The sequence below is a fragment of the Oncorhynchus clarkii genome, chromosome 32 (genome assembly GCF_045791955.1).
Source record: "Oncorhynchus clarkii lewisi isolate Uvic-CL-2024 chromosome 32, UVic_Ocla_1.0, whole genome shotgun sequence".
Lineage (NCBI taxonomy): Eukaryota > Metazoa > Chordata > Actinopteri > Salmoniformes > Salmonidae > Oncorhynchus > Oncorhynchus clarkii.
In genome coordinates this window covers 37,067,136-37,091,800 of record NC_092178.1, presented here as the reverse complement: position 1 = coordinate 37,091,800, position 24,665 = coordinate 37,067,136, and the positions used below count along the sequence as shown (strand labels likewise).

Sequence of the window (24,665 nt, the reverse complement as noted above, 5' to 3'; positions counted from 1 at the left end):
CGAACGTACACACATGGCTGTCACAGGCCACCTGTTCAAATGGGGGAGAAACAAAAACCGAAAGAGAAAGGCGAGGGTGTGTCCGAAATGGTACCCTACCACCTATATAGTTGATATATTCCCTGGGCTCTGGTCTGAAGCAGTGCACTAAATTGTCCCATACGGCCCCATCCATTTGAGACTCATTGGGTGTTGAGATAGTAGGCCCCAGCCTCTAGTCCACAGATGTTGAGGGACAGAGGGGCATTAGAGAGAGTAAACCTTGCTAAGTGTTTCTGCACTCCTCCATTACTGTTATCAGAGCCCATTACTGGGGGCTTCGCCGCTAATCACTGTGGACAAGACCACCTGATGTCTTTAACCATCATGTATTGCTCCCTGCTTCACACAGAGCAGCCAGGAAGAGGATGGGTGGCTGTCGGGAGCTCATCAGACCTGAAAGAGATAAGGGGGGGGGGGAGAAGGGAGATGAGAGAAAGAATGAGAAAAAGGTAGAAAAGAGAGAGAGAGAACAGGTTTTAATAGAGGGAGGGAGAAAGCGAACGGAGAGAGGTCGAGAAAGAGGATGGAGAGAAACAGAGTAGGTCATAAAGAGTAGTTGTCAGTCTGGGTCTGATCCAATTGCTCACAAGAGGGATACATTTTCCCAATTACAAATCAACCACTAGTTTCACTTGTGACAGAAGTTCGTTACCATATTGCATACAGTATAAAATCAATTCAATTCCACACAGTGCCTATGGTAGGGCGATGGGTTGACTTAGAATTGCGTTAAAGAGAGAGGTTACCTCTGCTCTATGCAGGTTCTTTCCTCTCATCTGGGGCCTCTCTATCATTGTGAATACAAGGAGGGAGGGGCCCGAACTGAGAGTGTGTAATTGTGTTAGTGTGTGTGTCTGGGACGTGTGCGCTCCATTTGGATCACTGGCAGCAGCGGTAGGTGAATGTGTGCATGGCAGGCCGTTCAAGGCCAGTCACTCTGAAAAGGGCTCCGTTGACTCATACTGCCACAATGAGACAGAGGGACCTGATCCACTTACACTACAGGACCCACTGCCAGAGAGAGAGCGAGGGGGGAGGGTAACAGGGGTGAAGACAGATGAGAAAGAAGACAGGTGAGAAAGATGGAGAGTAAAAAAAAATAGGTAAGGGGGGGGACAGATGGATAACAGAAAGAAATGGATGAAGCATGTGAAAAATATGGAGGGTAAAGAGAGGTAGATGGGTATGGAAAAGGGGGTGAAAGAAAAGGGAGAGAGGAAGAAAGGATGGAACAGAAAAAGAGAAGTACGAGAGCAAGACAAAGTAAAGAATGGCGGATGATAGCGGGGAAGGGAAAGCTAGTAAGTGATATAGAGTGAGAGATGGATCATAGACCCCTTCCTGGTACGTACATATTTAGTTGATCAGTGGTCTGAGTCGGGGCGGAGGGAGGCGAGGGTTTAATACGATCTTACTTTGTTCTCTGTAAATGAGATGAGTCACAGTTGCACTGTGTGACTCCACTCCCTTCGTAACGCCACCCTTCCTGTTCCATGACACACGGACAGTCCGCTCTCTCTCCAGTCTCTCATGTCCCATTACTGCTCACTCCACTCACTTTCCTCAATTAGCCCAGGAGAATTTGGATATCACTGTAAATCACGGGTGTACTTCCTCAATTAGCCTCGTCATAAAATGACTCAGCCACATGCTGTAAGCTCTCAGCCGTGAGCCAAGGAAAACAATACGTGTCGTCATAGGGCCTCAAATCTAAATTGGTTCAACATAGAAAATGTTGCATGCATACTTAAACATATTACATGTAGTACATGTTATGTTTTAGGTACTCAATATTTGTAATAGTTGTATTCGGCTACGGCACTTGAGTAGGCTATACAGTGCATTGGGAAAGTATTCAGACCCCTTCCCTTTTTCCACAGTTTATGTTACAGCCTTATTCTAAAATGTATTAAATAAAATAACAATCTATACAAAATATAGATTTTTTTGCAAATGTATTATTTTTTTTTTAAACAGATGGCTTATATACACAAGTATTCAGACCCTTTGCTATGAGACTTGAAATTGAGCTCAGGTGCATCCTGTTTCCATTGATAATCCTTGAGCTCCGGTGCATCCTGTTTCCATTGATAATCCTAATTTGTTTGGGCATGATTTGTAAAGGCACATACTTGTCTATAAAAGGTTCCACCGTTGACAGTGCATGTCAGAGCAAAAACCAAGACGTGGTCAAAGGAATTGTCTGTAGAGCTCCGAGACAGGATTGTGTCGAGGTACAGATCTGGAGAAGGATACCAACAGCATTGAAGGTCCCCAAGAACACCGTGTCCTCCATCCTTCTTAAATGTAAAAAGTTTGTAACCACCAAGACTCTTCCTACAGCTGGCTGCCCAGCCAAACTGAGTAATAGGGGGAGAAGGACCTTGGTCAAGGAGGTGACCAAGAACCCGGTGGTCACTCTTACAGAGCTCCAGAATTCCTCTGTGGAGAAGGGAGAACCTTCCAGAAGAACAAACTTCTCTGCAGCTTCAACCAATCAGGCCTTTATGGTAGAGTTGCCAGACGGAAGCCACTCCTCAGTAAAATACTTCTGCCAAATGGAACCTAAAGGACTCTCAGACCATGAGACACAAGATTCTCTGGTCTCTGAATGGACCTTGAGTGGCCCAGCCAAAGCCCAGACTTGAACCCGATCGAACATCTCTGGAGAGACCTGAAAATAGCTGTGCAGTAACGCTCCCCATCCAACTTGACAGAGCATGAGTGGATCTGCAGAGAAGAATGGGAGAAACTGCCCAAATATAGGTGTGCCAAGCTTGTAGCATCATAACCAAGAAGACTCTATGCTGTAATCGCTGCCAAAGGTGTTCAACAAAGTACTGAGTAAAGGTTCTGAATACTTATGTAAATGTGATATTTAAGTTTTTAAGTTGGAGTACATTTGCAAACATTTCTATAAACCTGTTTTTGCTTTGTCATTATGGGGTATTGTGTGTAGATTGATAACGGGGGGGAAAACAATTTAATCCATTTTAGAATAAGGCTGTAACGTAACACAATGTGGAATAAGGCAAGGGGTCTGAATACTTTCCGAATGCACTGTATACTGCCTGGTTAACGTGTTCCGACGTGTGACACAACAACAATGTATGCCCTCACTACACTTCTGGATAAGAGCGTCTGCTAAGTGACTCAAATGTCAAATGTAGATGTGAACGGACTGTATTGTATGTTTTATAGCAGGTTTTGTGTGTTCATCATGTGTAATGCCCCCAGTTGTATTAATTTAGCCATGTCCTTTTCTTTTTGCTACAGGATGGAGTCCACGGAGAAATGTGAAGTGGTGATACAGCATTTCAATGGGAAATACCTGAAAACCCCACCAGGCATTCCAGGTAAGAAGACTTCCCTCTCTGCTTAAACATTCCTCTCACATCCTTCCCCCTGCAAACCACCAATTTTTAACAGAGAAACCCACTCTCCCTACCTCCGAAACCCTCCGTCCCAATTCAGTTATGTTAATTTCAACTTTCCTCTCCTTGATAGATTGTGTACAATTACACTTCTGACACCCGACGCAGAGCGTTGTCGCTAGCTCTCTCACTAGCACTCTCCTCCCATTCAAAAAAAAAAAAGGGGCCTGCCTGGCTATCGCTGACTGTTTGACTCAGGAGCTTCTAGGGAAGCCGAAGCGCTCTTAATATTCACACTGCGGGCCTCTCTGCTGCTCCGAAATCCACTTAAGAGCTGCCTTTCCTGCAGCCAACCTGCCAACGGGACCCAGAGAGAGGGAGTGAGCGAGAAAGGAGAAGGAATGCAAGAGTGGGCTGCCTCAGCAGTTCTCAGGCCAGGTGCAGTGGTGCACTAAGACCCCTATTCATTTCAAAAGGGAGCTGCGTGCAAGAGGGTTTCCACAGGGACACAACATGGATTGCTCTTAGAATATAGTCCCTTACAGTACTGTCCCCATTTTTTCAATTGCCCGTAATCCACTGAGCCCACTGTATAGGCTATCCCACTAGCCGTTAAAGGCATGGGCGTATATTGGGCTGGGATGTAATGGGGAAACCTTTTTAAAGTGATAATATCACACTGACCTTCCCCTTTAAGTGTCCCCTCCCAGGTGCTTGGGGGGGAAGCTATTATGGTTTATAGATTCTAAGGAAAAGTGCCAACGGACTGATTTCTAGCTGATTGCTGAAAATCTTGTCTTTGTATGTCATAAAATGTAATTATCATTCTGCCCCTGAGCAAAGTACTGTTCCCTGATTCAGAGGGGTTGGGTTAAATGCTGAAGACACATTTCAGTTGAACATATTCAGTTGGACAACTGACTATAGTCAGTGCCTCTCTGTGTATAGAGATTGAAATGTACTGTCTTTTTCTATCAAAACCCTGCCCACGTTGACACTGTCTGCCAAACGGAGATCCCTCAACAACATGCTTCTAAACATCAAACTCAAATGTTCTAGCTGCAGGTCCCCAGAGAGCAGAGCTCAGAGCGCCTGGCCTCTTTTGTGAGGCAAAGCAGATCCTCCTCCTCAGGGCTGTGAAGGCCACAGCACTAGCGTAGTGTAGTGTGGTGTTCTGTTCTGTTCGGCCACAGCGAAGCGCAGCGTAGCGGTTTTATAAAAGCCACAGCACTAGCATAGCCTAGCAATACCGTAGCCTAGCGATAGCGTAGCCTAGCGATAGCGTAGCGTGTTGTGAAGGCCACAGTGTAACTTTTTGTAACTGTTGTGTCGTGGTGCTGCTAGTATTTCCCCTGAGCCTGTTGCTATTCAGGGCAGCCTCTGCATCCATCCTGTTCTGACAGCTCAGGGGCTCCCCCCGGTGCCCCTCAACACATGCTCAGCATGCTAGCCTAGTGTGTGTGTGTGTGTGTGAGTGTGTGTGTCAGACGGACGTGACTAGCCTTCTCACACTGTACCCAAGACAGACACTCACACACGTACGCACTCGCCCACCCATGCGCGTGCACACACACACACAAAAGCCCTCATCCTGACCCGAAGGTGCAGTGTCAGCATCTGCATAATGCTAATGCCCTCCTTTTTCTTTCATATCACCATTTAACACAACCCAGAAACACAATGTACACATTCCTCTCTCAATGTCCTCAGCTTGCTAGAGTTCCCTCTGGCCGACATTTTGACAAGCCTCTGAATTGCCTGCTTGGCCACTCCATCATATTTAGCCAGATAGAGAGATGGGGCACGGGCTCCGCCACCAGTTATGGCTTTTCTACTCAGGTGTGTCCAGTTGCTGTGCGAGGATATAGAATTGTCACCCCGTGTCCCATAGGAGGAAGTAAATATCCGGAAGTCAGCTACAGATCATCAGTTAATGTCAAGGTGCCGTAGGGAAATAAGCAGGTTGCCATATGGGCAGGAAGTCCGTGATTCCAAGATGAGGCCAGTACAGAGCTGGAGATGTGTGGTGCAGACGCAGGGAATGACATTGCACAAATGAAATGCAGAAGGAGGTCATATACTGTACATAAAGTTGTACAGTTACCATATAGGAAAACAAAGCAAATGTTACCCAACTACACAGTAACTACACTAGTTACTAAATATTTTCGAACAAAGTGACGTTAGCTCATTTAATTTCAATTCAATAAACTTTTAGCGTACTGATGAATTTTTTTTCCAATGTGTTGCTAAAGCCTGTGTGTGAGATGAGATGTGGATTGAAGCAGTCAGCTCTCCCCTTGTTTGATCCAGAGACATGATCAATCGCTCCAAATGGGGACCACAGCTGTTTAGGTATTCTGTGCAATGCGGCAGTCAACGCTCCCGCCTGCGCCCGTTCAACTCATCTCAAACACACACACACACACACACACACACACACACACACACACTCGCAGGAGAGAGAGTTTATGAAAACAACACCCTTGTTTTTCAGTGTCTGTTTAGTGTAAACAAAAGTAAATTTTTGAATTGTCGCTAAAGTTGTAGAACATAGTGAGAGTGAGACCCAATATACAGTTGAAGTCGGAAGTTTATATACACTGTGCATGACACAAGTGATTTTTCCAACAATTGTTTACAGACAGATTATTTCACTTATAATTCACTGTATCACAATTCCAGTGGGTCAGAAGCTTACACACACTAAGTTGACTATGCCCTTAAACAGCTTGGACAATTCCAGAAAATTATGTCATGGCTTTAGAAGCTTCTGATAGGCTAAATTACATCATTTGAGTCAATTGGAGGTGTACCTGTGGATGTATTTTAAGGCCTACCTTCAAACTCAGTGCCTCTTTGCTTGACGATTGTAGACCTCTAAAAGTCTGGTTCATCCTTGGGAGCAATTTCCAAACACCTGAAGGTACCACATTCATCTGTACAAACAATAGTACGCAAGTATAAACACCATGGGACAACGCAGCAGTCATACCGCTCAGGAAGGAGATGCATCCTGTCTCCTAGAGATGAACGTACTTTGGTACGAAAAGTGCAAATCAATCTCAGAACAACAGCAAAGGACATTGTGAAGATGCTGGTGGAAACAGGTACAAAAGTATCTACATTCACAGTAAAACGAGTCCTATGTCAACATAACCTGAAAGGCTTTCTATTGCACATGGGGACAAAGATTGTACTTTTTGGAGAAATGTCCTGTGGTCTGATGAAACAAAAATAGAACTGTTTGGCCATAATGGCCATTGTTATGTTTGGAGGAAAAAGGGGATGCTTGCAAGCCGAAGAACACCATCCCAACTGTGAAGCATGGGGGTGGCAGCATCATGTTGTGAGGGTGCTTTGCTGCAGGAGGGACTGGTGCACTTCACAAAATAGATGGCATAATGAGGGAGACAAATGATGTGGAAGCAACATATTGAAGCAACATCAATACATCAGTCAGGAAGTTAAAATTTGGTCGCAAATGGGTCTTCCAAATAAACAATGACCCCAAGCATACTTCCAAAGCTGTGGCAAAATGGCTTAAGAACAACAAAGTCAATGTATTGGAGTGGCCATCACAAAGCCCTGACTTCAATCCCATAGAAAATTTGTGGGCAGAACGGAAAAAGCGTGTGCGAGCAAAGAAGCCTACAAACCTGACTCAGTTACACCAGCTCTGTCAGGAGCTTCACCCAACTAATTGTGGGAAGCTTGTGGAAGGCTACCCAAAACGTTTGGTCCACATTAAACAATTTAAAGGCAATGCTACCAAATACTAAACTTATGTAAACTTCTGACCTACTTGGAATGTGATGAAAGAGATAAAAGCTGAAATAAATCATTCAATCTACTATTATTCTGACATTTCACATTCTTAAAATAAAGTGGTGTGGAGTTTAAATGTATTTGGCTAGGGTGTATGTAAACTTCCGACTTCAACTGTAGATGCATTGTGATTTACGGGGGTGAACAAGAGCATTTGGAAAGCCAAAGGCAGAGCAGATAAAAATGATTTCATCCTCCTGGCGGTGTGAGCCAATTAGGTTCTCATTCTCATGCAATGCATTCAAACGGCTTATCATTGACACCCGTTTCAAAATGAAGATGCATTACCCCGTGTTCCATTCTGGCAGGTGGACCGATCTCATACTGCTCATCTCATGTCAGCAAGAAGAATGAACTGACTAGATTAAAAATGCAATACTACTTCAACCTATTGTTGCTCTTTGTTCTTGGAATTGGAGCGTCGTAGGGAACAGTCAAATGACAGCTTGCTTTGCTTGATCAGCACAGTGAGGGTGTTTCTAGATTTATTTTGGGAATAAAAGAAGAATAAGGGTTTGCTAAGACTCACATTGCTGGATGATAACTTCAGTAATCACATGGATACAGACAAACCAAGATCAGGTCCAGACTGATTAGAAATCTCCTTTTATCCCTTCATCCTTTATCTCCCTTTGTTCTAGTCTTTTCGTAGACCCAACATGGTTGCACGGTTGCAAGTCAGCTCCAATCGCCTAATAGAAGCTCTATAAATTATGGAAATCACATCAGGAAGTGGTGATGGTCCTGGGAGACAGAACCCAAACGGAAACATGCAAAATGTACTTGCCCTTTCCTGCTCCTCTTTCTCACAGTCCTTTTCCATCCCCTCTGCCTGTTTTCATTATTCCTCTGCAAACCACAGTGTCTCCCAGGCTCTTTCTTGGATGTATCTCTCTATGTATCTTTTGTTCCAAACAACTGACGACTAAAGCCGTGTTCCTCCCGACGACTGCAGGCAGCAGTGCATTCCCATGCAACAGCAGTGCTTTCCCATGTTAAACATCTCCACATATGAATGTGGTTACATTTGGAAAATCCTTTCCTACTCCCCAATTTTCTCTGATTTACTTCCCTTGTTTGTGAGGGATTCCGATGACACCCAGGCCTTTGGTTTGGTGAAGCCTCCATACCCACTCGCCCACCACAGACCCACCAGATGCCAGAGAACCAAGGGCCACCCCTGGCAAGCCTCCCTCTCCTCCCTCTCCCAAAGCTCAACCAGTGCCAATAGGCAGTCAGAATGTTGGCCCGGTGTTGGCCGAACTACAAATCCCATCATTCTTAGCAGAACAATGAGGCCTGGCCCGCCGGGGCTGCAGGCAAAGCTCCCTCCCAAGCCGTCCGACCAGCCTCAGCCAAGGCGCTCTGATGCCAAGATATAGCAGAGACAGCGCACAGTATTAAACATCCCTCGCTGAATTAAGGCAAGTCCCAAATCACTTGGTAAGTCATAAAAGCCCTTCTGAAACTGTCAGTCATACTTGAGTAATCCATGTTAATTTCTCAGATCCCTCCCACACTCCCCTGGCTAATAAGCGGCCTGTCTGATGTCCAATTTTCTCTTCCGGCGATAGATTGTACTTAACACGTTACAGAGCTGAGCAGGATGGAGGTTTGTGCTTCTGGATTGCAAAGCAGTGTCAGACAATCTAAGTGGTGTACATAAGCACGTGTTTGATGTATGTGGGATGTAGGTTGATCTGGCATTGATCTGCACTTAGTTTTTTAATGAAACTCAATTTTATTGTGTATTGTGTATTTTTGTATCATTATCCTTTGTTTTTGAATGATTGCATTATTTCACGGCAACACTATCATCATTTCTGACATGCATAGCAATGGATAAGAATTATCCTCCATGGTCCTTTAAGAGTGTGGAAATACACTTTTGAGAAAGATATTGCATCTTAATGGAATCTGTTCCCGTAGGGTAAACCCTCTGGCTTGCCTGCATGTCTCACCATTAAACCAGGGAGACAGGAAGTTATTCAAATCCCCAGTAAATCACAGATTCTCTACGAAGGATACATTTCCCCCCGACGTGCACTTTCTCATTAGACTCTTATCTCACCCACAGACAATCGTCTGGATTTGTCACGCTTTGTTTGTTTTGCCACTGAACTATATCAATCCCCGGCACCGCGCGCATAGCCGATGGTGAGGAAGAATCTCTCTCTCTCTCTAGCTCGCCCTCTCTCTGGGACTGTCGCAAAGCTATGAAATGTGTTCAGCGACTGCACTACGGCAATAATAATAGTCCTCAAAATTTGGTTAAAGGAGAGGGATGCTTTAGGGGTTTTAGGCGTGTGTGGTAATGATGGACTTTGTTCTCCACTCATCCAAGTCTAATGTGGAGAGGAAGACGGAGGGAGAGAAAAGAGCGATGGACAAAGAGGAAAGGAGGGAGTGGGAGGTAGAAAGAAAGAAAGAGAGAGAGAGAGTGAGTGAGAGAGAGAAAGAGAGAGGGGTGTACAGATCAAGATAGAAATAGAGGGCGAGAGACAGAGGACAGAAAAGGAGCATAAAGAGAGGGAGAGAGACAACCCAGAGTTTAGAATCCTTCCAGCCGGCCCAAAAGTTTAGGGGCCTTTTCTCTGCCTGTGGAGATCAAAGGATGACCTTGGTTGTGAGATGGTGTCCTGGACATGACCCTGCTCAACCCACCCCAGCTGTTCTCTGGATTGATCTCACTCCTCTCTCATCCTCTCTCATCCACCCTCCCCTCCTCACATTATAGACATTCCTTCTCCTCATCCCTCCCTACTCAGCTTGTTTTTGGATGCAGTTCTATGCACACAATATTATTGTTGGAGCCAAATGCCCGTTTCGGGATTTATGTGAAATTCACTGTTTCTGCCCCATTAGAAATTAAAGCCAGTTTGTGTATAATCATTATTTTATTATAAGCTAAACTGAAAACCCTTCAGCTTATTTGGAATGATGGCAATATGTTTGCAAATGTTGGATAGGTGCAAACTGTAGTAACAGTATCAGCATGCAGTTTAAGCATAATGTTTCCTTATTTGGCTAGATTTGTGAGATGCACATTAATCATGGAACACCACCGCTCTGGACATGAAGAATTATTCAAAAGTTTGAACCCAGGGACCTACTGTTACCGTTTGTTGACAATGAACCCTAATTATGTTGAGCTGCTCCATAGTTAGGTCACAGGACTCATAGCCCGGGGCCACGGCCTGTCTTGCAGACTGAAGATTTGAGATTGCTGAGGAGGGTAGTATGGCCTTGGCATCTGTGATAATTTTGGTATTCTGGATACGTGCATTCCATGGCTCAGTACTCTACTCCCCTCCGCCTCCCACTAGCCATCCATTTTGTTAGGTCAGGGAGTTTTTCTGAAAGTCATATGTGTAAAGGGTATAGTGCGTTGAAGATACGGTAGTTAGTATTCACCACCTCAACTGTGGAGCACCATCATCGCACTATTTGAACAGACGTATAGCCTAACGAATATGCCATTATATAGTGACAAATAAGAAATATCTCCTACACTAACACATTTTTCAACTTATGTTACGCACAACTACAATGGTGAAATGTCACTATTTTGACGCATTCTAATGAGACCATGTTGGCTTAAAATTAGTATATATTGGGAAGTAGACAAATATAACTTGGCTGACACAGCTTGCTCCGCACTGACCTTTAGGCTGCTTGTTTGTGTCTAATGTCTGTATGTCCCACATCCTGTGTGGTGGGAAAACTTGGGCATCTGTTCCGGCTCCCGACCGAATGTCATTGTCACCGTCGTCCGCCACCCCAGTTTGTCCCAGGACACCTACGACAGAGAGATTAAACCTGACAGTGGCCCGAAATAGAGCTGGTCTGCCATTAGAGCTGGAAACGGGGTGTGTGGGAACACACAGAGGTCACGCTTACAGGTATTTTTGGAAATGCTACCGGACCTCTCGCACGCACACACACACACACACACACACACACACTCACAGGACCTCCGATGGACAAACAGACACACGCACACACAGACACACTCAGACACCAGACACAGACACACACACACACACACACTCACAGGACCTCCAATGGACAAACAGACACACGCACACACTGGACTATGGATGGTCATTCATCCTGATCCAACAGCGGTCATCTTCTATGTCCCCCTTTTCCCCTAGACTTCCTTTCTCACATGGGTCTTTGGCAAGTCTATTTATTTTAGTGCCTGCTGGCTGGCATTTATGAGATGAAGGACAGTGGAAACTAGGCTTGGTCGGTATACCGTATATACTGTATAACGGGGTATTTGGAAATAGACACGGGATGGTTTTTCAGTACCGTTAAAAAAATGTCTTTGATGTATAAAATTTCAAATCGAATGTCATTTTATTTGTCACGTGCTGAATACAACTGGTGTAGACCTTACCGTGAAATGCTTACTTACAAGCCCTTCACCAGCAATGCAGTTCCAAGAACATATTTATTAAATAAACTGAAGTAAAAAATTAAAAGTAACACAATAAAATTACATAACAATAACGAGGGTATATACAGGGGATACCGAGTCAGTGTGTGGGGGTACAGGTTATTCGAGGCAGTTTGTACATGTAGGTAGGGGTGAAGCGACTATGCATAGATAATAAACAGCGAGTAGCAGCAGTCTAAAAACAAAGGGATAATGGGGGGGGGGGGGTGTCAATGTAAATAGTCCGGATGGCCATTTGATTAATTGTTCAGCAGTCTTATGGCTTGGGGGTAGAAGCTGTTAAGTAGCCTTTTGGACCTAGACTTGGCGCTCCGGTACCACTTCCCGTGTGGTATCAGTGAGAACAGTCCATCCTCTGACACCGCCTAGTATATAGGTCCTGGATGGCAAGAAGCTTGGCCCCAGTGATGTATTGGGCCGTACGCACTACCCACTGTGGCAGCTTACGTCGAGCAGTTGCCAAACCAGGCGATGATGCAACCGGTTAGGATGCTCTCGATGGTGCAGCTGGAGAGCTTTTTAAGGACCTGGGGACCCATTCCAAATAATTTCAGTCTCCTGAGGGGGAAAATGTGTTGTTGTGCCGTCCTCACGAGTGCCTTGGTGTATTTGGACCCTGATAGTTTGATGGTGATGTGGACACCAAGCACTGGTAATCCGTCTGGCCCCGCGCCCTTGTGAATGTTGACCTGTTTAAAGGTCTTGCTCACATCGGCTATGGAGAGTGTGATCACATAGTCATCCGGAACAGTTGGTGCTCTCATGCATGCTTCAGTGTTGCTTGCCTTGAAGGGAGCATAAAAGGTATTTAGCTCGTCTGGTAGGCTCACGTCACTGACGTCACTCGCGGCTGTGTTTCCCTTTGTAGTCCAAAATAGTTGGCAAGCCCTGCCACATCCGACGAGTGTAAGAGCCGGTGTAGTAGGATTCAATCTTAGTCCTGTATTTACTCTTTGTCTGTTTGATGTTTTGTCTGAGGGCATGGAAGGATTTCTTATAAGCATCCGGATTAGTCTTCCACTCTTTTAAAGCGGCAGCTCTAGCCTTTAGTTCGATGCTGATGTTGCCTGTAATCCATGGCTAGCAAAACAGGCCTGTAGTGTAGCATTTGCGTCATCTGACCACTTCCGTATTGAGCGAGTCACTGGTACTTCCTGCTTTAGTTTTTGCTTGTAAGTAGGAATCAGGAGGATAGAATTATGGTCATATTTTCCAAATGGAGGGCGAGGGAGAGCTTTGTATGCGTCTGTGTGTGTGGAGTAAAGGTGGTCTCGAGTTTTTTTTCCCTCTGGTTGCACATGTGACATGCTGAAATGAGAAAGAAATTAAATGAGGTTAAAAGGATTTAAGTTTGCCTGCATTAAAGTCCCCGACCACTAGGAGCGCCACTTCTGGTTGAATATGTTCTTGTTTGCTTATGGCCTTATACAGCTTGTTGAGTGTGGTCTTAGTGCCACTATGGGTTTGTGGTGGTAAATAGACGGCTACAAATAATATAGATGAGAACTCTCTTGATAGTGTAGTCTACAGATTATCATGAGGTACTCTACCTCAGGCGAGCAATACCTTGACTTCTTAAATATTAGACATTGCGCACCAGCTGTTATTACCAGACGTAGCTACTCTTTCCTGCCAATGCACAGAATATTATCCGTGTCATCGTTCAGCCACGACTCGGTGAAACATAAGTTAATATTTCAGTTTTAAATGTCCCGTTGTTAGGACAGTCTCGACCGTAGATCATCAAGTTTGTTTTCCAGGGAATGCACGTTGGCCATTACAACCAATGGTAATTTGCCATTTACTCAATCGTCTACGAATCCTAACAAGGCACTCCGACCTTCTCCCTCTGTATCTCTGCCTTTTCTTCACGCAAATGACAGGGATTTGTCCCTGGTCTCCGGAGAGCAGCATATCCTTTGTGTCGGACTCATTAAAGAACAAATATTTGTCAGTTCGAGGTGAGTAATCGCTGTTCTGATGTCCAGAAGCTCTTTTCGGTCATGAGAGACGGTAGTAGCAACTTTATGTACAAGATAAGTTACAAACAATGCGAAAAAATGAACAAAATAGCACAGTTGGTTAGGAGCCCGTAAAACAGCATCCAATCCCCTCTGGCGCCAGTATTATTTGTATTTTATTTTTTATTTAACTATGCAAGTCAGTTCAGAACAAATTCTTATTTTACAATGACGGCCTACCCCAGCCAAACCCTAACCTGGACGATGCTGGGCCAATTGTACGTCGCTCTATGGGACTCCCAATCACGGCCGGTTGTGATACAGCCCGGGATTGAACCAGAGTCTTTAGTGACGCCTTTAGCACTGAGATGCAGTGCCTTAGACCACTGTGCAATAGACTTGTGCAGTACATTAGGAGATAAAGAAGATTGCGTTCCTCATTTCACCGGTCACATGGTGTTTGTTTACAAGCACACAACAACAAGAGTCACTCACTGTTGTGCACGACAGTTGATTCACAACAACATGTTTGCCAGCTAGACATCTTATAATTATTAAGTTAGCCATCTTAAAATGTGCTAAATGCTCTGCAGTTGTGCATTTGGTTTGCTAATTTAGTAGCTAGTTAGCTATCTAGCTAAGTGCTTAACTTCTTGCAAAATCAAGATTTGCTTGGTAACAGCAGAGAATCCCCTCCTGGATCAAGAGCCTTGCTGTCTCGGATCTCAGAGGCTCAGTGTGGTTTGAAAATAGCTCCCCTTGTGTTCACTGCCAGTATTACCGAATATCCCGGGACGTTACAAGGTCGGTATGAAGGTATGATAATCTGGATATTGCCCAAGCCTAGTGGAAATACACCTGCATCAGACCTCATCTTATCCCTCACTTTCTCTGGCTCTTTTTTTTTTTACTACCTTTTCTCTTACAGCTCTTTGTCTCGCTCTTTCCTACACACACACACACACAGACAGATACAGACATAGAGTAAAAAAAATATATTCTCCCCCCCCCCCATCTTATAAGTCCATTGCTTTGATTACCTCCAGCCTGGACCTGAGATTGTCTCACGGAGAAAGGCTTGACTGTGGACTGCAGTGGGACAGTAATTGCCAGAGCCTTCCTCTGTTCTGCAGTCAGTCAATGCTCCGGCATTCCACGTCTGGTCGGAAAATATGAAGCTGTGGTGTCTGAGGCCACCCCTGCAGCTCTCCGCTCCACCGCTCTCCTGGCTGTGGATCTTACACCCGCTGGACACACTAGTAATAGGGGAAACACAACAGTAACTGCCCATGGAGGCAGGCCAGACACTTTAAGACACAGTGCTGTGCCGAGGGGGAATCGGGTTCTGAATCAGGCCTCTGAGAGACTCAAAGTGGCTTACATGCTTGTTTTAGTCTTATCTGATCGATTGAAAAGCAGAGCCATTGTATGTATTGCTTTCTTTACAACAATGGACTGTGTATGTAGGTGGCTCACTGTGTAGGCTTATCGGCGTAGCTGGCTAATTGCCTATACACTGCCCTATTCATGGCTCTTGCTGAATTGTAGAAATAGCAGTAGTGGTTGTGGGCAGAAGCCGTTCAGTATTACTGATAACAGTGATGTAGTTATGATAACAACACCACCTAATTGTTCCATTGAAATGACCTAGTTCATACACATTTATGAATGACCTTATTAAGCAATTCATATCCGTCTTTCAGCCCCAGACATAATCTCGCCGCAAATGTACCCCACGATAAAACATTTTTTTTAGGATGTCTTATTTGTGGAAGGGCACTCGGCCTTCTGCGAGAGGGGGCATGTGGAGTGTATCCAATTTCAGGCTGAAAAGCAAATGGCGTTGGAGATCAAGGATTATACAGCACATTTTTAAGTAGAGCGGCTGGCTAATGATTCTGTTGGCTCCCTGTGAGCCCAGGGCTGCGTTTTCTCTCTAAAGCTGCTAAATGTTGCTGTTAATACCCGCGCTATCACCACTATCACCTCTCAATCTGAAGCTTTGCCAATGGTCCGGCATAAATGGGGGTCTGGGATTCCTTATAAAGGAATTCTATTTTTATGTGGTTGAAATTAGGACCTAGAAAGATGAGTCCATTCTCCGTGTTTTCCTACAGCTGGGCGTTTGATTGGAGGATGCACAACCACTGCAGTTACATTGAAATGCTTTTTTAAGATGCTTTAAAAAAATACCTTTTGGCATACAGTAGAATAAAGCATAAAGTATGTACTAAAATGTGAATACTTTCTCAGGATCAACAGCTTCTTAAAGCCCTAATTAGGCTGTGTTACATTATGTAGGTTATAACCGTGGTAAAGCTGCTATTGGCCACCCTGTTTTAGCATCTTATTACCACCACAGTAACGGATGAGGTCCCGGTCACCCAAAGTTTCCGTATTGAGGTTTGGCTGTGCAATTTACATTTTGACATTGAAATCCTACACAGTCCTCCTAACCTGTGTAGAACAGGCTGACGTGTTGCCTCACACGGTGAGCAACTCCGGGCAGTCCCTATGTCACCTTTTTCTTTACCCACCCGGCGGCAGACGTTTAAAAAGTATGCTTCATGCCATTTAGCCATCTGCTCTGTTCAACACTCTTCCCCGTCACATAAGCACACACGTGGCTAACACACACTCGCAAAGTCATTTTGAAGTGTGGTAATTGCTTTTGGAAAGCCCCCCCCCCCCCAAAAAAAAAATTATAATAGAATAATTATTCTGAGTCTGATCGTCAAACAAAGATCAAAAATAAGGAGCGGGATCAAGTTAACTCGTCCAATAGGCTCATTTGGGAGAGAAGCAACAACACAGGGACTTGGTAGAGACACACAGGATCCAGGGAGTGACGGGTAGAGGGTCCAAACCCCCCCCCCCCCCTTCTCGCTAGTCGCCATTACAAACAGGCAGGATTAGGCAACTGGACCCCGCTGTGGCTCTGAATGGATCAAAGGGGAAGAGAAGAAGGGCCCTCTCTCCAGTATTATCTAAATAACAGGCCCAGGAATTCAATAAGCGTTTGCTGCCTTCATCATCGCTCCCAATTAAGCTGCAGCATGTGGCAGGCTGGTTGTTGTTGTCGGCGACGGTCGCCGTACCGATTCTCCTGCCCGCTACCTTTTGTGTTCAGCACAGTAGTTCTAGTTGTCAAAATGTTGTGGGACGTTCGTTGCCTGTCACACACACTGAGACACATTTTTTTTTTATCAATGTGTTCCCATTGCAAATCTAATTTGAATTCTTCTGTCTCCCCCCACTCATTTCATCTGCCCTTGGTCTCGCTGCCTCTCTACGCCCAACTAGGCCCTCCTCTCACACTGAGCAGAGGAGCCTCTGTCCATCACCGCATTGTTAGTGAGGCATGGCTGTATCGATATCTAGACTGTTTCCCCTTGGGTCGGCGCATGGAGGGAGAGAAAAGCTTCTCCCCACCATTGATCTGGGCCCATTAACGGAGGATGAGAAAAACAAGTGCTTTCATCACGTCTGAGACGTTTAGGCAAGGGCTTACTCAAGGTTTTTCTCGTCAGGGCAGCCATTCTGCTGTATTTCTGTTCATCCCGCCTGCCTTTTCCTCTGGGATTCACAGAATGCATACCAGACACGGCCACACACAGACACAATATATATATATTTGAAGTGTTTCAGGGGAGTGATGCAGTTGGCTTATGAGCATCGGTCTACCGCGATAGGGAGTTTCTGCCACCAGCGTAGGCTACAGAAAAACAATGGGACATCACATTGAGAGAGAGATGAGAGACAGAGAGATTGCGTGTGTGTGTGGGGGGGGGGGGGTGATGTATGAGCCTGAGAAAGCAAGAGATGACAGAGAATGTGTAGCCTATGAGAGATGTGGCGAGAGAGAGAATGTGTGAGAAAAAAAAGCTGGAGAGAGAGCATTGCACCTGCTGCTGCTGCTGCTTCTATAAACCAGTGGAAAGCTCTTGTCAACAGAGCCTTAATTACAGCCCAGGACACTGCCCCGTTCACACAGTAGAGCACCTACTGGTCCCAGGCCTCCCCCTCCACCACCGGGCACCTCAACCAGCCACTCCTCAGGGCCTGTATTCACAAAGGGAGGAATTCAGACCCGAGTTAAGCATGCGGAAATGGAATGTAATTCCTTTTTTATGCACTTTTCTCATGTAGCGGTATTGTTAGAGAAGGGTAAAGATCGAGGTCCAGGCAGGTATTACACTGCCGATATTATAAAAATAGTAGGAGAGTGTGAGTACTGCTACCAGATACACACACATCAGCAGAAGAGACTGCCTGGAGTGTAGCCTTTTGGCCAGATAGCCAGTGGAGAGAGAGGATGAGACACACCATATTCAATGCATTCGGAAAGTATTCAGACCCCTTACCTTTTTTCAATTTTTTTTAAACGTTACAGCCTTATTCTAAAATGGATTAAATAAATACAAATGTCCTCATCAATCTACACACAATACCCCATAATTAAATATATTTGCACATACTTCTTTTTAAATAACTGAAATATCTTACACTGCTCATCACCTGGCCAATATCATCCCTATTGGTGGTGGCGGCATCATGCTGTGGGGATGTTTTTCAGCGGCAGGGACTGGGAAACTCGTCAGGGTCGAGGGAAAGATGCACAGATCAAAGGACAGAGGGATCATTGATGAAAATATGGTCCAGAGCACTCAGGACCTCAGACTGGGGCGAAGGTTCACCTTACAACAGGACAATGACCCTAAGCACACAGCCAAGACAATGCTTCGGGACAAGTCTCAATGTCATTTAGTGGCACAGCCAGAGCCCAGACTTGAACCTGTTCAAACATCTCTGGAGAGACCTGAAAATAGCTGTGCAGTGACGCTCCCCATCCAACCTGGTAGAGCTTGAGAGGATCTGCAGATAAGAATGGGAGAAACTCCCCGAATACAGGTGCGCCAAGCTTGTTGCGTCTTACCCAAGAAGACTCGAGGCTGTAATCGCTGCCAACGGTGCTTCAACAAAGTACTGAGTAAAGGGTTTGAACACTTACAGTATGTAAATGTGATATTTAATTTTTACAGTTTATTTTTAAATTTGAAAAAAAATATGTTTTTGCTTCGTCATTATGTGGTATTGTGTGTACATTGAGGGGGGGAAATAATTGAATCCATTTTTAAGGTTGTAATGTAACAAAAATGTGGAAACAGTCAAGGGGTCTGAATACTTTCCGAATGCACTGTAACCAAGTCACAGCACAGGGATAACCCAACCAACAATACTTCATACAATAATAATGATTACAGCAACTCAGAGGCAATTTCAAAGAGGCACCAGACAATAAAGAACCCGGTTATCATCAGATGATTTCAAAATATCTGTATTCCTTACACAGAGTGAAAAGGGACTTGGGTACGTTAATGGGCGTGTGTGGGGTTCAAAACAACAACAAAAAAGGCTTTTAAATGTCCCCAAAGTTTCTTAGGCCAATGCACAATATATCAGTCATCCATACATTTCCAAAAAGAGAATAGAAAATAATACGCAATATACTCAAAATGCACACTCCCTTTAACATACAATACCATTGAATTTACAGTTCCCAACCGCACTGAACACAAAAAAAGCTCAAATTTAAAGCACTAGAGAGGGAACGGGAGTGAGACAGAGAGCCAACAGAGGGTCCATCCGATACACTAGTTGGTTTGTTGGTTGAAGCTTTGCAACAATGTTGGCAGTAATCCAGTAAATCTAAGGCAAGCGCAGTACCCACAGGTTCCAAACACGAAGTAGAGCGGTAGCACTTGACTTAAAATTTTACAAACTAATCACGCCGAAAACAAACATGACTTCAGCAGCACACGCCGTCAAAATTGCCAACCAAGAGCTCTCACACAGAGACAGAAGTGCCATATTTACTTCCTCCTTCCTGACAGCTGGTGCGCTCTTTTTGGCAGTGCATGGTGAAGGCTCCGTGAAGGATTTCACCACACTCCTCCCCCCCATGAAAAAACTAAGCCTGTAGAAACAGAGCGGATGCAGTCTTTGGCAGGTTAGGACCGAACCAGGGAAGTCCTCATCAGGGTCCTCCAAGAAGAGGCCCTGCAGGCGTTGCATTTGCCTGCAATCCAGCTCTTCTGCCATAGGGTACCAGGGCATACACTGTCCTGCCTCCAAAGAGACCAAGTAGTTCACCGGGCCCAACTGCTGCGCCACATGGTAAGGACCTTGCCATTACCGTCTGAGGATGGTAGGCCGTGGTCAGCTTGGCAACAACTCCCCAGTAGGTACAGAGCTCTTTGTAGATTCCTGTGGACCTCGTTCAGAGAGAATTTGGTCTGGAATCCCAAATCGTATAAAGATCTCACTTTGCAGAATTGGAGAAGTAGCTGATGCAGTGGCTTTGCGGATTGGAAATAACCCCACGCAGTGTGTGTAGTGGTCCACTACCACCAATAACAATTAATTCTGGGTCCCCTGGTGGGAGGATAAAGCCCCATTAAGTTAATTCCCAGCATTTCATTCAGATGGTTCACAGTGGTCTGCAGCAGTTTCCCGGCAGGTCTGCCAATGTCTGGTTTGTATTTCTGGAGGACTTCACACTGCTGTACAAACTTCTTGTTATCGACCCACATGTCTGGCCAGTACACCACTTCCTATACTCTTCGGTGGGTTTTGAAGACTCCAAGATGGCCACTCATGGGGTTGGATCATCTGGTCAGCCAATGTAGAGAGGACATAGAACACACAGCACCGTGTCTATCTCCTCTTGGAGTTTTTCGATACACTTTATCCTTTGGGGTGACAGGTAGCCTAGTGGTTAGAGTGTTGGGCCAGTAACTGAAAGGTTGCTAGATCAAATCCCCGAACTGACAAGGTAAAAATCTGTTGTTCTGCCCCTGAACAAGGCAGTTAACCCACTGTTCCTAGGCCATCATTGTAAATAATAATTTGTTCTTAACTGACTTGCCTAGTTAAATAAAGGTTAGAAAAAAATGTAATTCCTGAATTATGCTGAACTTCTCACTGAATCGGCAAGTCTTCCTCAGACAAACTCTTGTGGATCTCCATGATGGTGGCAGCACTCTGCTGTGCACGCCACACACTCATCATCCAGAGGGGAATAATCATCCAGACACTTTGCAGTGGTGAAAGTGCTGCACAATGGAGGACAGACATTGGAGGCCTCTGTAATCCGAGAGAGGGCATCTGGTACAAAATGTAGTTTTCCTTTACGGTACTCAATGATGAAGTCAAACCTCTGGAGTCTGATAGAACAGCAAATGATACAGCTGTTGGTCTTGCCTGATGCCAGAACCCACTGCAGAGCAGCCTGGTATGTGACAACAGTGAAGACCTTCGCCTCCAAGTAGGTGCTCCGTTTCTCCAGAGCCCAGACCACAGCGAAGCACTCCCGTTCAGTCGTTGAATAATTCCTCTCTGCGGTGCGACTTGCAGAGGCAAGAACCTCTTCTGTTCCAGGTACAAGTTTGTTGAGCCAAGACTGCTCTGAGTCCTGTTTGACTTGCACCTCTGTACACTATTAAAATAGCATTCAGGTTAGGATTTCCAAGCACTGGAGGAGTGATGAGATTGTTGTTGAGTGTTTCAAATGCGCTATGGCATGCAGGAGTCCATTGGAACTCCACCCCCTTCTTTTTAAGGTGGTTAAGTGGCACAAACCTGTGGTACCATCAAGCCATACCCAGGAAGCGCTTAACAGCCTTCAGGGATGTGTGAATTGGAAACCCCTGCACTGCTTCAACTTTGGCTGAATCTGCATGGAAACCTTCTTTAAAATAAAAAAACGTTACCCCGTTTTTCTGCGATGCAGTGCTCAGTGGTGCCACTCGGGAGGCCTGCATGGATACATTCTGCATTAACCAAGGAACTTAAATTCAGACAAGCAGAAATGACACTTCAAGTTCAGAGTCAAACCCTTAGCCTTCAGTCTGTCAAAGATGGACTGTATGTCTTGCAGAGACAGAGGAGGAGTAGATGATGATGTCATACAGGTACACAAGACAATTCCCCCCACCCCCTTAGATCTTCCAGGACAGTCTCCATCAGGCTTTGAAAGCTTGCTAGAGCATTCTTCAAACCAAAAGGCAGGACTTTGAAGGAGAACAAACCAGCAGGGGTGACAATGGCAGTCTTGTCCTGGCTGGCGGGATCCATTGCCACCTGCCAATAGCCGCTTTTCAGATCCAGATTATTGAAGATGGTTGCTCCGGCCAGAGAGTCCAGTAAGTTATTGTTTTTCGGTAGAGGGTAGGCATTGCTTTCTGTTATGGCATGTGGCTTCCTGTAGTCCACACAGAATCGATATCCACCATCATTCTTTGGAATCAGGAGAACCGGAGAAGCCCACCCAGAAAAACAAAGCTTCACTAAGCCATTAGCTAACATGCTCTTGAACCGTTCATTGAGAATCACCAGTTTGGCGGCGGACAGCCTGAGGGACGTTGTTTGATGAGGGACTTCATGCCGGCTACTTATTTTGTGTTTGAAGGTTGTTGTTAGTCTGGGTGTAAAAGTGTAAAAGTACATACCTCACCATTCATCTCCAGCATCTGGGGGGGCTGTAATCAGTGTGATAGCCAGATTCTCTGCCTTCATTGGTGGAATTTGTATTTTCTCTGTCTTTGTTGTCGTCTTTGTCTTTACCTTACCGGGACTCTGGATAGGTTTGCAGGCTTCAGCCCGAGATCAGTGCATTTCCAGGTTGAAATGGATGAGATTGGGAAGGGTCAGAGCGCAGCCGATAGGATGGTTCGGACATCTAGATTGTCAGTCCACTGAAGTCCAGACCAAGGACTACAGCAAATGCAAGGCTTGGATCTGCAAGAATAGCCACAGGAAGGGTAATAACCTCATCATGCAGCTTAATTTCCATATCAGTCCAGCCTAAGGGATTGGTCGGTTCTCCGTTTGTCAAGTACAATGATCCTTCCTCCCGGGTTCAAATTTCCTCATGCGGTAATGCCATCTTTCTCCACAGCGGCTCCTGTATCAGGGTGTAAGTTGCTCCTGTGGCCTTCCCTCTGAAGTTCCTAACTTTCAGGGGGACCAGCAGTTGTTGAGGAATATGAATTAGACAGCTAATTGAGCTGTCTGAAGGTTTCATAGATGGCACTGAGGCCGACCTAACCAAATGCAAGCCACCACGCCTGTCAAGACTGTCTGTCTTCTGTCTAACCTTTTTCTGTATCCTGACACTGGCCACAGAGAGGGACGGAACCTGTAGGATGTTGACCCTTACACCTAAAGCACATCACTGGACTTTTGCCTTGGTTCTTAGGCAAAAACCCATGAGATGATTAAACCCCCCTGTTCCCTCATCCCGATTGGGATACCGGGATGAGGGAACAGGGGTTTGTGTTTGTAGGTGGTGCTCCCAGTCCTTCTCAAACTGGGTCCCAAGACTCACCAGATCCTCCACATTATGCACACGTTCGCAAAGTTGACTGGCAAGGCAGGGCACAATGTTCTTAAGAATGAGTTTAACCATATCCTGCTCAGTAATCGATAGGAGAAGGCAAAGTCCTGTATTGGCTCTGCTTCACTCTGGACTCTGTTACAAACCCGTTCTGCCAGTTCATCCTCATAGTCCTCTGAGAGGAAGGCGGAGAAGAACAGTTTCTGAAACTCCTCCCAGATAGCCCATGAACAGATGTCAATCTCCCACCAGTCTCTTGGTGTACCATGGAGAACACTACGGAGGGTGGCAAGAACCTCCAGATCAGTAAGGGGCCGGCAGGAAAGGAAATCATTACGGTTAGATAGAAAAAGCAGAGAATCAACATCATCTTCTTGGCTGCCAAAAGTGGGGAAAATGAGCTTGATAGGGAGGGAGCACTTTAGATGAGGGATGACATTGGCAGGGGGTATTGATGAAACTCGAGTTCTGTTGTTTAACTGTCTTCCGAGGGTTTTTTCCAGCGCCATCTGTTCCTATTCCCTTGATTGCAGAGTCAGTGGCAGCGGGAAACACTGAGGGAGGTGCAGATGTTTGTCCAGAAGGGAAAAGCACTGCATCACCTCCTGGTGCAGCTCCTCCAGTTGAAGGGCTGTGGCCTTCTGTGTGTTTTCTATCTCATTAGATGTCTCCTTTTAAGATTGTCTAGTCATAAATCGCATTTCCTCTGTGCGAGAGCTCTTCCTGTCCTCCATAACATCTTTCAGGTGAGCACACACCTCCTTCACAACAGAGGCCTGACTCCTCTGCTCAAGACAGGTCATGACTAGATGATGGTTAGTTTCTATGAGTGTTTTTGAAACGTTTGTATTTTCCCCCTTGAACACCCCGTTTCAGAGAATCTTGAAAATATTTCAGTCTTTTCCTCCATTTGACGGGGGAGGTGAGTCGACCTCAGTTGCACATCTTTCCGATGAGCCTCCACACTGAGTTTGCGAATGGCATTATCCTGCATGGTCAAACTGTAACTGGTGTGCGGCCATTGTTGTTCCATTTGTCCAGTTTAGCACAAGGTCACCTCTTCCAGTCTGGGAAGGGTAACAGGAGGAGTTGGAGGGGAAGGTAATGGTGGAGAGGTTATAGGCGAGCCAGAAGCCTGGGGATAATCTCCACCTCCATTTCACAATTTAGTCCTTCCACAATGAGAGAATGCTTGTTATAATTACCATTAGGCGTGTCCACATTGACACAGTGTGGGGTTCCAATAAAATACATGATTCAACAACTTTGTGTGTGGTGTGTTCATGGGTTCTTTTTTCCATAGGTCCCTAGGGAATCCCTGATCAGGCGCCAATTCTGTCGTGGTATTGTTAGAGAGAGGGAAATATAAAGATTTTTGTTCGGGGTCCAGGCAGGTATTACACTGCCGATATGGAAATAGGAGAGAGGTAGTACTGCGACAAGACACACACACACACATCAGCAAAAGAGACAGGCTACACTCTTGGCAGAAAGGACAAGACACGCCATATAACAACTCACAGCACAGGGATAACCCAACCAATAATGCTTCATACAATAATAAGGATTAGAACAACTCCAAGGCAATTTCATAGAGG

At 45.4% G+C, this 24,665-nt stretch overlaps 1 protein-coding gene across 3 annotated transcripts in view; it reads left to right on the top strand.

Moving 5' to 3' along the window:
* Positions 1 to 24,665, top strand: part of LOC139391584 (RNA-binding motif, single-stranded-interacting protein 3-like) — a 345,137-nt gene that overhangs the window by 261,246 nt on the left and 59,226 nt on the right. For all 3 annotated transcript variants that reach the window (XM_071138960.1, XM_071138959.1, XM_071138961.1), the window contains one exon: positions 3,319 to 3,398. In XM_071138960.1, coding sequence (XP_070995061.1) covers positions 3,319 to 3,398 — 80 coding nt within the window. The remainder of the gene's footprint in view (positions 1 to 3,318; positions 3,399 to 24,665) is intronic.